This window comes from Sminthopsis crassicaudata, chromosome 2, assembly GCF_048593235.1.
Source record: "Sminthopsis crassicaudata isolate SCR6 chromosome 2, ASM4859323v1, whole genome shotgun sequence".
Lineage (NCBI taxonomy): Eukaryota > Metazoa > Chordata > Mammalia > Dasyuromorphia > Dasyuridae > Sminthopsis > Sminthopsis crassicaudata.
The window spans coordinates 60,537,001-60,550,634 of NC_133618.1; the positions used below are offsets into that span (position 1 = coordinate 60,537,001).

At 42.8% G+C, this 13,634-nt stretch overlaps 1 protein-coding gene and 1 long non-coding RNA gene across 2 annotated transcripts; one reads left to right on the forward strand and one right to left on the reverse strand.

Moving 5' to 3' along the window:
* Positions 1 to 1,924: 1,924 nt before the first annotated feature.
* On the reverse strand, positions 1,925 to 7,719 carry LOC141554535 (uncharacterized). Its single transcript, XR_012485888.1, has 2 exons — positions 4,751 to 7,719; positions 1,925 to 3,269 (listed from the first exon to the last, which is right to left on the reverse strand). It is a non-coding gene; the product is annotated as an uncharacterized LOC141554535 (long non-coding RNA).
* A 122-nt stretch (positions 7,720 to 7,841) lies between these two features.
* On the forward strand, positions 7,842 to 13,634 carry CIAO2B (cytosolic iron-sulfur assembly component 2B). The gene is made up of 5 exons (XM_074286526.1): positions 7,842 to 8,124; positions 8,448 to 8,527; positions 11,786 to 11,911; positions 12,175 to 12,220; positions 13,269 to 13,634. The coding sequence occupies exons 1-5, from the start codon at positions 7,977 to 7,979 to the stop codon at positions 13,364 to 13,366; spliced, it is 498 nt and encodes a 165-aa protein (XP_074142627.1). The 5' UTR covers positions 7,842 to 7,976; the 3' UTR covers positions 13,367 to 13,634.

The window sequence follows — 13,634 nt, forward strand, 5'->3', positions numbered from 1 at the left end:
GGGAAGTTGGACTAAATGATCTTAGCATAGGACAATGGAGCTGCAGTTTTAAGAAATCCATCTTGTCTAACCCCTTCATTCCACAAATGAGGAAACTAAGTCACAGTAAAAGTCATTTGCCTGATATGACACCCAATTGCTAGCTCAGCATCTAATCCATTAAACCAGGCAACCTTCCTTCTGTCTAGTATTATAAAGTCCCATCTGAACATCAGTTAAATTCTTCTGTAATAGTAATAATGATTGAGAGTCAAAATATATGACTAGAGTACCATATATTTAGTAGAAACCAAGAAATTATTCAAAGGAAATGATTGGAGATTATTAAACAGGAGCAGCAGCAAAAATGATTCAGACTTAGAACTCATGACTACTAGACATCTGGGTCTCCTGCTTCTTTCTTCTGAGGCAAGTTCTTCACCCAGAACTCCATCTTCTTTGTCTTCAGACCCTGTCCCACAGCAGGTCTGCATCATTTGGGTCTCAGATAGGTTCAGAAAGATACGGTGTCATTGAATTAGCAGGTTTGGCAAGCCAACCTCTGTTTGACCAAATAACTGCCCACTCTAGAAGTCTGAGAAGCCGGTGGGGGTGAGGAGGAGGAGAAGGAGGAAGAGGAGGAGGAGGAGGAGGGCAGGGAAAGTGGGAATCTTGGAGATCAGACCTGTTCACCTCTCCTGAAGCAGGCTGGCTTCATCTCTCATGTGGCCCTTTGATAAGAACCATCTCAAGCACTTCAGGGAGAAAGTACAGAGAGACAACATGATTCAAGTGGGGAGCAAATAATACTAGAACCAAGATCTGAATTCTGGACAGCTGAGGCCAAAAACAACTCTGTCCTTGCCTCTTCCAGAATACATCCTGCTACTTCTCAGGAAGAAGAAACATCCCAAAATCTCAGGAGTGACAGTGGGCTCGCCAGGGCACCTCTCATCCTTGTGTTCCTTCCAAGGTGACCATGTCTCCCTGGGTCATGAGCTTGAGGAAAGGGCTGTGTTTGCTCAGCAAGTCTTACCCAAATGATGACAGATAATTTTGTTTTCTCTGAACTAACCTATATAAATCATAGGATTGTTTTCCCATATGGAACAAGAAATCGAAAGGTCCCTTTCAGTGAGCCTTGCCAGAGCTGTTGGGAGAGCAAGGGGGCAGGATGCTCACCCATTTCATATAAAGTTGCCCTGAAAATCTTTGTCTTCTCACCAGGTTTTCCTCTTGTGTTGCTCCCCCAAAATTAAAAGAAGGAAGGAAACAGCTTCAATAAGATCAACTTTAGGTGTAAGTGTTTCCCTTTCCTCAGCATTCTCTCTCCCTTGTCTCCTCCCCAAATGATCCTGCTCAGGACTTCAAAGTAATTTTATGAAAATGCAGTTTTCAACATGTTTCATCAACACTTGAAAAACTTCCAGGTTTCTGCTGTCCTATGCCATCTAGGCCCAACTCTGCCTATCTCCAAAGTCAGGTTTGGACCCAAAAAGCCAATTAATTCTCTGTCTCTTCAAAGATAGGAACTCTCCCTGCTTAGGGCTTTCAAAGAATTTGGTACCTCCCCATGGCACTTCTCACAATTTATTTTGTCTCCTCATTGGGAAAAGGGACCTAGGTCTCGTGTTTATGATTTAAGAGCCAACCTAAGCTAAGTTGGGGACAAAATGGTGATTTTTTTTTTTTTTTAACTATAGAAAGGCTCTGATTAGTGTTACTAAGAAAGCAGATGAGAAGTTTAATGGGATTTCCAAATGGCAGACAAGACCAGGTGACACTCTTGTAGAACAAAGTCATCAACCCCAATGGTTCTGAGAGAAGGAAGGATATAAAAGAGATAAGAAAAAACTCAGAATCATGTGATTTGATCTTAGATTTGATCTCAGGAAGCCTCTTTTCAGAATGAGGTAATTTCTCTTTTTTAATTTTTTAAATATTATTTTATTTTTTCAAATACATTCAAAGATTGTTTTTAACATTCACCCTTTGCAAAACCTTGCATTCCAAATTTTTCTCCCTTCTCTCTTTCCCCCATCCTAAAATTACCAACAATTAGATAGTGTTAATAAAAGAAGATAGAGAATAATAAAAGAGATAAGAAAAGCTCAAGTTCTTGGATTTGATTACAAGAAGCCTCTTTCCAGAATGAAGTCATTTCTTTCTTTTTAAAAATAGTATTTTATTTTCCCAAATATGTCAAAGATAGTTTTCAACATTCACCTTTACAAAACCTTTTTTCCCTTTCTCCACTCTTCCTCCCTCCCCAAGATATTAAGCAATCAGATATAAGTTAAACAGGGGGCTGCGATGGTCCAGTCTAGCTCCTCTGAAGGGCTCAAAATAAGTCCTTGTCAGGATAAGCAAAAGTCCTTGCCCCACATTGTGGACGCCAATTTGTAACGTGCTGTTGTCTCCAGAAGCTGCCGATTGCTCTCTGGGAGGAGATCTGCTGTGTCAACTCAAATCTCTGGGACAGATTCTTCTTCCTGTAGAGAGCCCTTGTCTCCAGACAGTTGCTGTCAACTCTGGTCCAGAGTAGTGACTTCCCTCTTTTATCCTCCCAGAGAATGGGCGTGAGATAATGCAAGGGCTTCTGGGAAAAATTACTTCAACCAATGAACTTGCTCCTCCTAAGCATGCAAGCTCTTCCCCAGAAATTCACAAGTAAAACTCCCAGTCATGGCCGGAACTATGACTTAGCACTTAGTAAGAACCTAATTATCTCATTATCTCATTAGCACTTAGTAAGAACCTAACAAGTGGCAGCTAGGTGGCAGCTAGGTGGCAGCCTTGAATTCAGGAGGACCAGAGTTCAAATCTGGTCTCAGACACTTAACACTTCCTAGCTGTGTGACCCTGAGCAAGTCACTTAACCTCAGCCTCAGGGGGGGAAAGATATAAGATAAACATGTTCAAATTCTTCTAAACATATTTTTATATTGGTCACGTTGTGCAAAAAAACCCCAAAACATTAGACCAAAAGGGGAAAAAAACATGAAAAATAAAAACAAATAACCAAAGGTTAAAATAATATGTTCAGACCTACATTGAGACTTCATAGTTCTCTTTCTGGATGTGCATGGCACTTTTCATTACAAGTCTTGGAATTGTGAGATCATTTGTCACTTACATGTGAGGAAGCATTCATTCCCCCAGTGGACTCTCCAAAGATAGTTACATGGCCAATAGTTCCTCCAAAGTGGGCAATGTTCTCCTTGACCCAACTCTGGGCAGCCACCTGATCCAGGTAACCAAAGTTGCCAGGTGCATATTCATCCACAGTGCTGAAAGACATATTAGATAAGCTGAGAATTCTAAAGACCAAGATCCCAATCGAACTCACTGACATGGTGAAATGAGGAATCTGAGGCTCATAGAGTGACTTGACAGAAATCATATTCATCATAAGCTGCACAGCCATAACTTGAACTCAGATTCTCTGGCTACAAATCCAGGGCTTTTCTTGCTATGATAGGGCTTAGTTTGCTGGGGCAGCAAAGGATCACAAGAAAACTAGGATCTCACCAGGACAAATGACTATATTTCACTTGCAGGCAAATCTCACCTGAAGAACCCAAAGATGCCCAGCCTGTACTGGATAGTGACCACTACCACATTCTGGGAGACCGACAATATGGAACCATCATACATGGAAGCAGAACCAAAATGGAAATGGCCACCATGGACCCACACCATCACCTGCAGGAATCAGACAGAAACTCCCACCAAACATGGCTCAGAAGCTCCCTTGTTCAACAGAAAAACATTGTATCCTATTGCCTTGTGTCCCATAATAAAGTAGCACTAAATATGAATGAGCTTATTTCTTATCAAGATATTGTATATGACGAGTAGAAATGATATACATCAGATCTACTCTCAAAAAAAAAAAAAAAAAAAAAAGAGCTCATTTGGCCTGATTCAGAAGCAATTCAAATTCCCCTTGGAATCTTGCTGGCATAAATCATCTCCCTGAGGTCCTCCTGTTCCCAAAAATACATACAGAGCAAAACAGCCTCTTTTAAAGCATCTTTGTTCTCTTGGGAACAGGCAAAAGGAGACATGATTCCCTGAATGAATTCTAAAAGACATAGACTCAGTCAGAAAGTAGAGTGAGCAATAAGTGAGTAATATTCACAGGACATTTCTACACAATAGGAACTGTTCTTATAGCCAAACTATACAACTAGAACAAATCACCAGCAGAGGCTACACCTTCTGCTGGTTCTTATAGGCTACTCACTTTACAAGAAGCAAAAGGATTAACACATTTAGAACACATTTCAGTGGCCAAGGCTTTGTTCAACATATTTCCAGCTTTTTTTACATTCAGTTCTTTTATGTGGACTATTGTTTTCCTCCAGAACATATGGTGGTGTTGTTACCCTCTACCAACCACTCCCAGATATATTTTGGATTGGGGGTTGGGAGCATCTCAGATCACTGACACCAAAGATTTGCTTTATTTTGTGTCCTCAGAATAACTCAACTCCATCATAGGTTTCCAGTGGTTTCTACACAAGAATAAACTGGGGGGGGGGAGGGGAGCAGAACCTGTCTTTAGAAATCCAGAACCATAGATAAAAAATATCAAATTGAATGTTGCTTTCTTGAAATTCACTGGAGGTTTAATGGGAGAGCTGACATTTAAACAGTTTTGTTCATTATCATACCTTAAGATACTATATCATATCTTAAGAGAAAGCTTGGTGTAAATGTGAGAGGGATAGATTTGGAACTGGGAAGAATTGGGCTCATATCCTACCTCTGATATTTAGGTAATAGCAGCTGATACAGGCTGATGTAGCTTCTTCAAATGGATACATGTGAAGCCTGTTTCTTTTTTTTCTTTTTTTGATACAGTTTGAAATTATTTGAACTGTAAGGTAAGAATGCATAGACAGTATATATATGGCAATATATTTTGCACAAATCCACATTTACAATACATTTGTGTTTAAGTGCATATGTGTATATGTATATATTCATATATGTTATTTTCTCTTTGAACCAATTCTGATGAGTAGAAAATACATGAAATAAACATGTATGAAAATAACATACACATTCAATATGGATATAGAAATCTATCTTACCCTGCAAGAAAGCAAGATTTGTGAAGTCTTTGAGACTCCGGAAACTGGTGACAGCTCCCAACCAAATTATGGGCAAGGAAGTCTAAGCCTGTGCAGGCAGAGCACAAATGTTAAATACCAATCAATAGTCTATGACGGGCAGGACTAAGCAATTGGGATCTACCCAAGTATAAAGGAAAGGATAAGAAAAGGATGAAAAATATTGTTGCTCTGTATGAGGAGGAACCTCCCAGGACTGATTTGGTTTGTCAGGCTTAAATCTGTATGAAAAGCTGGAACTAGATTTTTGTGTGTGTCTGTGTGAGGATATCTGACAAAGGGAAAATATATTTAATATGGTGAAGATGGTAAAAGCAAGTAGAACAGGATAGGCAGAGTGAGAAGGAAATGAAACATATATAGAGAGGTAACTGAGATAAGCATGTAGAAACGAGAAGAGCATAGACTGAAAGGGGTTAAAGAGTTTGGGTACTTTTGGGGAAATGGAAATGTCGAGCACTAGCTATCACTTTAAAAACTCCTGCAAGCAAGGAGTCTGCAACTTTGCTATCAAAACTCAGACTTTTGGAACCATGCCAGGATGAATCTGAAGGCAAAAACACATATGAAGCATAAATTGGCATTAAGCCTTTTCCTAGCTTACAAAAGAGAAGAGGTTTGTATGAATTGGGGAAACAACTAAAGGGTAAATTTGCTTGAACTGATAGGCAGTGGTTTCTTTCTGAGATTGTAGACCCAGATTTGATTTTTTTGTCTAGTCTCCTGAATGTTATCAGAATTATAAACTAAAAAACTAATAAAAAGTGGAAAATGTATTAAAGAAAATGTAGAAGCTTTACTAATAGTAAATATAATTTAGGAAATTGGATATTTCCACCCTTGCTTGTGAATTAAGTGGAAATGACAGCTGACCATTTGACTGAATATTCTAAAACTGTTCATTATGTTAAAACCTACAACGGGTAATTACTGTGTGTGTAGAACAAGAATGAAAAGGAGAAGATTCAGTAATTACTGGAGTGGAGAGACCTTGATCTGTAAATTAGTCAGGAGTTTCGGGAATGGTTCATAGAAGTCACTCCTGTCTATGGGATGGCTGTAATCCCAGAAGTGGGGAATAACTCGTCAGAGACTGGATTGTACAACTGGTATTGGAATTAAAGGTGTTGAACCACCAGGTAGATTTAAAACGCACCCATTTTGGGTAGACCATGAATGACAGGAATAGGGGAGGTTTAAAAAGTTCTCATTTAAAATCAATCTGAAAAATCCAGAGGATGTGGTATGTGTGCTAAATGATACCCTGTATCATTGAAGAGGAAGTTGGATGAGGAGGAAACTGACAAGGAAGAAGCAAACGAGCCATAGAAGCAAAGTCTTCAAAGAGTTACAAGAGAGATTGAGGGTGACAGGTGAAGACTTTTCAGTCACTGGTATCAGTCTGTTCAAACCGCAGGGTCAGTTTCATTTACCAGAAATCATCAGACTTAAAAAACAAAAGTGAGCTCCGAGTCCCGTCCCCTCAGGCTGTTCTGAGACAGTTTTCCCCATTTCAGACCGAGAGCCTGCATCTCAGTCACTAGGACTGGAGGTTAGTGCGGGCGGAGAATTTCCCAGTTAGGGGGATGTGATTCGGTGCCTTCCTTCTGTAATTTGCCTCTCCTTGCCTGACTGCTCGCTGGGAGGGAGCCGCACTGCTGCTTTCACCTGGAGAAATCTCCTTGATTATTTGAGTTGGTCTTTGACCCACATAAAAGGAAGGGAGGAAGATGAATTGGTGACGAGCGCCACCTAGCGGTCCTTTCACTAGCTCCATGTTGCCATGGAGAAAACTTGAGGCAGACCCGCCCCTGCTAAGTGACTGAGGCTGGATTTTGGTTCAGGTCCCCCCTCACCCCCAACACTCCAGAGCCCGGGCTCTGCTCACTGCACCAGCTCAAGGCCTCTCTAGCGCACTCCTGGTACGCCGGGGTAGTTGTGCACAGCTGCGTGCCATTGTGCCTTCTGGCCTAGCGCTTTCTGTTGCTGTTTTCCGAGAGCTCCTGGGGCTCCAGAATGGGAAGGTGTGGGCCGTGTGCAGCAGGCTCACTGGCCACACTCAGGCAAACAAACTATTCTGGCCGAGAGCTGCACTGTTTTCCCATCTGTAAAATGGGAGTATCAGCACTTCCTTCCCAGGGTGGTCATGAAAAACCAAACGGTAAAGTGCCTGACACAGTACAGATAAATAGGAGGAATACTGCTGTTATTTGGATGCCGCTCCTGGCAGACAAAGGCAGTTCCATCGGTCTTTGCATCAGGGATGCATGCAGTAGGTGCCCAATAATTCCTGACTGAACCGTAGGTGACCTTGCTGCGGCTTGCAAGAGTCCTTGTTAAGATTTCAGCGTAAGCACTTGCGCCTCACTCAGAATCCGCAAATGCTGCAAGTCAGGGCTTGGTGCCTGGTCACCTGGACCGTCTAGACTGAGAACTGGTTAATAATAACGCGGACTACACTTAAGAACGTCCTGGCTACATCTCCGACCCGCAACTCCCAAGAGCAGGTTGTTAAACTTTAACTAGCACACCCCAGTTTGGGAGGATTCTTCCGGGTCCTCTAGCGCAGTCCATTCATTTAACAGAAGGGAAGGCAGAGGTCCAGGGAGATGTCGGGAAATGGCACTGGGAACACAAGGCTCGGCCGGGCGCCCTTTATTCCCCTTCTTCTCTTTAGGCAAGTTAGAGAACGGAGAACAAGGTTGGAACGCGAGGAAAATACTTTTGTTCTCTCCGAGTTACCGTAGCCGACCCTCCCGGAAACATACTTTGCTCCCGTGCTCCGAAGCCTCACGCCGGAAGTGAGCTTCTCTGGCAGGGACGCCCAATGAACAGCCCGCCGCGGGAGCAGATAAGATGGTGGGCGCAAGTGGCGGCGCTGGCCTGGGCGGCCTCTTGGAGAACGCGAACCCGCTGATCTATCAAAGGTCCGGAGAGCGGCCAATCACCGCGGGCGAGGAGGACGATCAGGTCCCGGACAGCATCGACGACCGGGAGATCTTCGATATCTTCTCGGGGCTGGGAGGTCCAGCGCCTGGGAAGTTTGACGGGGAGAGAGTGGGCTTCGGAAGTTTGCGTTCCGGGGCCTGGGTGGGGGGCGGAGCCTGGGCTAAGGGGCAGGGCCTATTATTAACACTTAGGAATTGGGCGGGGTGGAGTGCGAACTACGTGGAAGTCGGGAGCCTGGGTGAGGGGGCGGGGCCTATTTAATTCTCTGGGGTTAGGCAGAGTTTGGGTGGGACGGAGGGGGGCGTGAGCTGGAAGCTGGCTTTGGAGCGCCCCCTGCCGGGCCTGGCGCAGCCGTGTTTTCCTTCACTCCCCGCGCACACCTGATCCGATCCATCAATGACCCGGAGCACCCGCTCACCTTGGAGGAGCTGAATGTGGTGGAACAAGTCCGGGTGAAAGTGAGGAAGGGGTGGGCGTGGGGGTGGGGGTGGGCCTGCGGTCACCTAGAAATGACTTACCCGGGGGCTTTCTCAGTCCTCAAATCCGTGAGCTCTCATATAAGCCCTTGCTGTGTGCAGTGTGCTAAACGCAAGTGATGTAGTATGTGTGTGTGTGTGTGTGTGTGTGTGTGTGCGCGCAGTCTGTGGGATGTAGAGGAAAGGCCTGGGAGTGTGTGTGTCTGAATACGCCCGTGTGTTCGTAGCGCTTTAAAGTGCAGGACGGGCCTTTCCCCAAGTGTGGCGCCATCCTCCCCGGTGCGCAGAGGAGGGGGCTGGGCTTCTCCAGGGAAGCAGGTGCCCAGGGTCTCAGGCTAAGACTAGAACTCGGTGTTTTTTGTTTTGGTTTTTTTTTTTTTTTTTTTGCAAATGACCTCAGAAGCCCCTGTAGGTCCTCCTCCTACAGGAAGCTTTCCCAAGCCTTTTCCTTCTGTTCATATTCCCTCTGAGTCTCTCACGTAGATTACTTAGATTTCTTTGCATGGTGTCTCTCTCCTCAGATTGTAATTTTATGGAGGTTCGGGACTTTTTGCCGCTATTACCCCTGGCGTTTAACAGATGTTTATTGAATTGAATTATTTAGGATCCCCATGGCCTCCTCACCTTGGAGGGAGCTGCAGCTTCTGAGACAGTTCATTTCTTTTGCAGACTAGGAGAATTGCCTCCCTCACTACGGAGAAACACTACGTAGAGGATACTTTTTCCTTTTCTCTTTCCCTTCTTTTTTTTTTTTTTTCATATTCTGAAAGTAATACCGAATAAAAGCGTATTTCCATATTTGCAGTAGATGAGAAAAGGGACTGTACGTGCAGCTGCGGATCCCCATCATATGTAGAACATTCGTTTGACCTGCAGCTTTCAGATCTGCCCTGCTTGCCGGGGCGCTTCCTTCTGGCCTCTGCAGTTTAAAAACAGATGTCATCATGGCTCTTTGAGTGTCACACTGAATAGAGGACGGTCTTGGAGTCCGGATGACCTGAGTTCTAATATACACTCGGACGTTAGCCTCTGCCTGCCTCAGGTTCCTCTTCTATAAAATGACTGTAATAGCCCCTGACTCCCAGGGGTATTGTGAGGATTAAATGAGGTAATATTTGTGAGCTTTACAAAGCTTGCAGCACCATGTTTTGGGGTTTTTTTGGGGAGGAAAGCCTATATCTTCCTTTGTTTGCCCTTCCATTTCCCCTCTTAGGAAAAAAAAAAAAAGTCATTGCAACAAATAAGTATAGTCAAGCCAAGCAAATCCCCACCTTGACTGTTCAAAAAATGTCTCATTTTTTATCTCAAATTCATTACTCAAGAAGTAGCTTGCCAGCTTCATCATTAGCCTTCTAGAATTGGGGTCATAGGTAATTGCATTGACCAGAGCTTTCAAAGATTATTTTTCTTTGTAGTGTTATTGTATAAATTGTTTTCCTGGTTCTGTTTACTTCACTGTGTGTCAGTTCACTTTTTTCCAGGTTTCTCTGAAGCTGTCCACAGTTTTCTGCAGCGCACTAATATCCCATTACATTTCATATGCCATAATTTGTAGCCATTTCCCAGTAAATAAGTACTCCTTTAGTTTCCATTTCTTTGCTACTACAAAAGTAATTGCACTAATAGTTGCTATAAATAATTTTGTACGTAATTCATCATCCATTTATTAATCTACTTCTATGAGCTAGTTACTGTGCTAAACACTGGGTCAAAAGTATACCCAGTTTATTGATATCCTACTTCCAAATTTCTTTCCAGATGCCCAGACCAACTCTTAGCTCTGCCAACACTGTATTAGTACCCCTATTATCCTGGAGCCTCCTCCCAAACAATTGTCAATTTCCTATTTTGTCTTCTTTGCCAATCTGATCGTATGAGGTAAAAGTTCAAAGTTGTATTTCTTTATTATTTAAGAGCAACTTTTCATATGTTCATTGATAAATTGAATTTCTTCCTTTTAAAACTGCCTGTTCATACTCTTTGACTACTTATCAATATGGAGATTGGCTTTTCTTGTAAATTTAAACCAGTTCCTCCTGGATATCAGATTTATATCAGAGAAACTTGATTGAAAGATTTCTCCCCTCCCCCATAACATTTCTTATCTCATTTTAACTGAATTACTTTTGTTTCCACGAACACTTTTACATTTTATATAGTCAAAACTGTCCATTTTACTCTCTGTGGTCCTTTTTGATCATGGAATCTTCACCAATGCAGAGATCCCAAATTTCTTCCTTATTCCTCTAATTTGTTTGTGATATTACCCTTTATGTCTAAGTGGTATATCCATTTGTAGTTTATCATGATATATGATGTGAGAGCTTTTCTAGACTTAATTTTTACCAAATTGCTTTTCGGTTTTCCCAGCAGATTTTGTCAATTAATGAGACCTTACCTTACTGTTTGGGTCATCAGGTTTATGAAACACTTAGCTATAAAGTTCATTTGTTCTCTATTACTTCCCAAACCTGTTACACTCCTCAGCTTCTCTGTTTTTTTAACTGATGAGTACCAATTCATTTGGTGGTTATTGCTTTGTAGAATAGTTTTGAGACTGGGTATGCTAGGCCTCCTTTCATCCCTTAAAAAAAAAAAATCCCCTTAAGAATAAGATTCTTGTCTAATACTTAACGTGCAACAAGAAAACGGGATTTACACACATATATTGTATCTAGGTTATACTGTAACACATATAAAATGTATGGGATTGCCTGTCATCTAGGGGAGGGTGTAGAGGGAGGGAGGGGAAAATCTGGAAAAATGAATACAAGGGATAATGTTATTTTTTTTAAAAATTAATCATGCATATATACTGTCAAAAATTTTTATAATAAAGTGACTTCATTTTCAATAAAAAAAAAAAAGATTCTTGGAATGAAGGAAGGGAAAAAATGGAACAAAAGGTTTTGCAATCGTCAATGCTGAAAAATTACCCATGCATATATCTTGCAAATAAAAAGCTATAATAGAAAAAATTTTAAAAATTAAAAAAAAATAAGATTCTTGGTCTTATATACATAGAGATGTCAGGAAGGAGAAGCAAAGTGGATCTGCCCTTCAGTTTGCAGTTTTCTGAGCAGTTCTGACTATCTAGGAAGCTTTATAAGAGTTTGTAAAATCAGGATAGCTTTGAAAGTTATGGACTTCAAAGTAAAGCATGCTACACATGGAATAGTTTCAGAGTTCCATGAATGATCCCCCCCCCCCTTTTTTTTACACACTCTCCTTCCTCTACAGGTTAATGATAAGGAGAGTACAGTGGCTGTGGAATTTACTCCTACAATTCCTCACTGCAGTATGGCAACATTAATCGGCCTGTCCATCAAAGTTAAGCTGATCCGCTCCTTGCCTGAAAGGTTCAAGGTCAGTGAAAAATATACATTCTCACTACCTCCAGGCTAGCTCTGTACCTGACTAGCTAGTTAATCCTTTGAATACTTTTAAGGGAATGTCAGGTAAGGTGCCCATTATAATGGCATTCCTTATAAAAGACCCTTGGGGAAGGAGGAACCATCAATTTCTTCCCATTCATGCCCCATACCCTGAAAGACCTGGGAGATGGGGCATTTAGCAAGGATCAGAATTTCTTCAAGGCCTTTTAGTGGCTCTTTGTTTCTTCCTTCCAGATGGATGTTCACATTACTCCTGGGACACATGCCTCAGAACATGCTGGTGAGTATGGGCCTCAGTCCCACACTTCCCTTCCTGGCTTCGCCCTCTCAATTTTAGTGGAGAGAATAGAATTTGTTATTTGAGTATTTTTTTCAAAATGTTACAGAGTGAATGGAAACCAGGAGAAAAAAATACCACCAGACCTGCCCTTCCCAAATGCCCAGGCCCCCTCAGAACTCATCCCCTAAGCCTCAACTTCTTCAACTGTAGATCCTATATTATCAGTAAATGTTATACTTATACACTTTCTACTCACAATCCCTTTTTGCCTGAGAAATTTTTACCCACCCCCAGATATAAAGGTATATAAAATAAGTGTATAAGTATAACATTTACTGATAATAAATCATAATTTCATGACCCCCACATTTAGTTACACTTTCCCATATAGGATCTACAGTTGAAGAAGTTGAGGCTTAGGGGATGAGTTCTGAGGATACAGATAAGTGGGAAAATGAAGGTAGTTGCTATCAGGGAAAACGAGGGAAGCTTAGAAGTCCCATGTGGGTTTACAACATGGTGAGGGGCCTGGGCTTGAGAGATAGGGGAGTAAGGTCCCAGGCAGGGCCGGTCTGAACAACAGTATGTGGAGGCATCCAGAGCTGGCCTTGCAAGAAGATGGAAGCCGTGAGGAACAAGAAGGTGAGGGTTTGAATGGCATTTGGGAAGGGCAGGTCTGGTGGCCTGCACCAGATGCACCAGAAGCCAGGGATGCGAGTATGAGATGGTGGCGGCTGCCCCAGAGGTAAACAGGAAAGGCAGTCTAGTAGAAAGGTCAGTGAGCCCAAAGTCTAGACTCTAGGTTCTGGGCCTGCCTTTCTAGAGATGAGGCTGGAAATGAGCCAGTTCCCTTCTTTCAGCTTCAGTCTCTCCTGAAATGAGGAGTTCTCTCCAGTCTGTCTGTCCTATGTGCTCTAGCTCTGGCAGCCTCTGGTCACAGCCCTCAGACCTCTAGGCCAGAGTTGCTCAGAAGCAGTGGGGCTGAGCCTTGGCAGCATTCCCCCTGCACCCGCACCCATGCCCCGGTCTCTGCTTGTGTCTTGTCCAGTGAACAAACAGCTTGCTGACAAGGAGCGGGTCGCGGCAGCTTTGGAGAATTCCCATTTACTGGAAGTTGTAAACCAGTGTCTATCAGCTCGTTCCTAGCTCTCTTAGGAGAAGAGCCACCTCCTGAGGATCCTGCAGCTCTCACCAGTCCCTATGTATTCTTTCTGTCTTCTACTTCCCCGTACTTGTCACTTACACCCCATTGTGTCTGAGGAAAACTGAACCTGGGAAAAGCTGTGCCCACTGCAGCCCCTTGGCAATGGCTGTCTGGGTGGGCACAGGGGGATCCAAGTAAATGAGTTGAGCCGCTGAAGAGGACACTGAAAATATTTTAATAAACTTTAACTTATACTTCACTGACACAAAA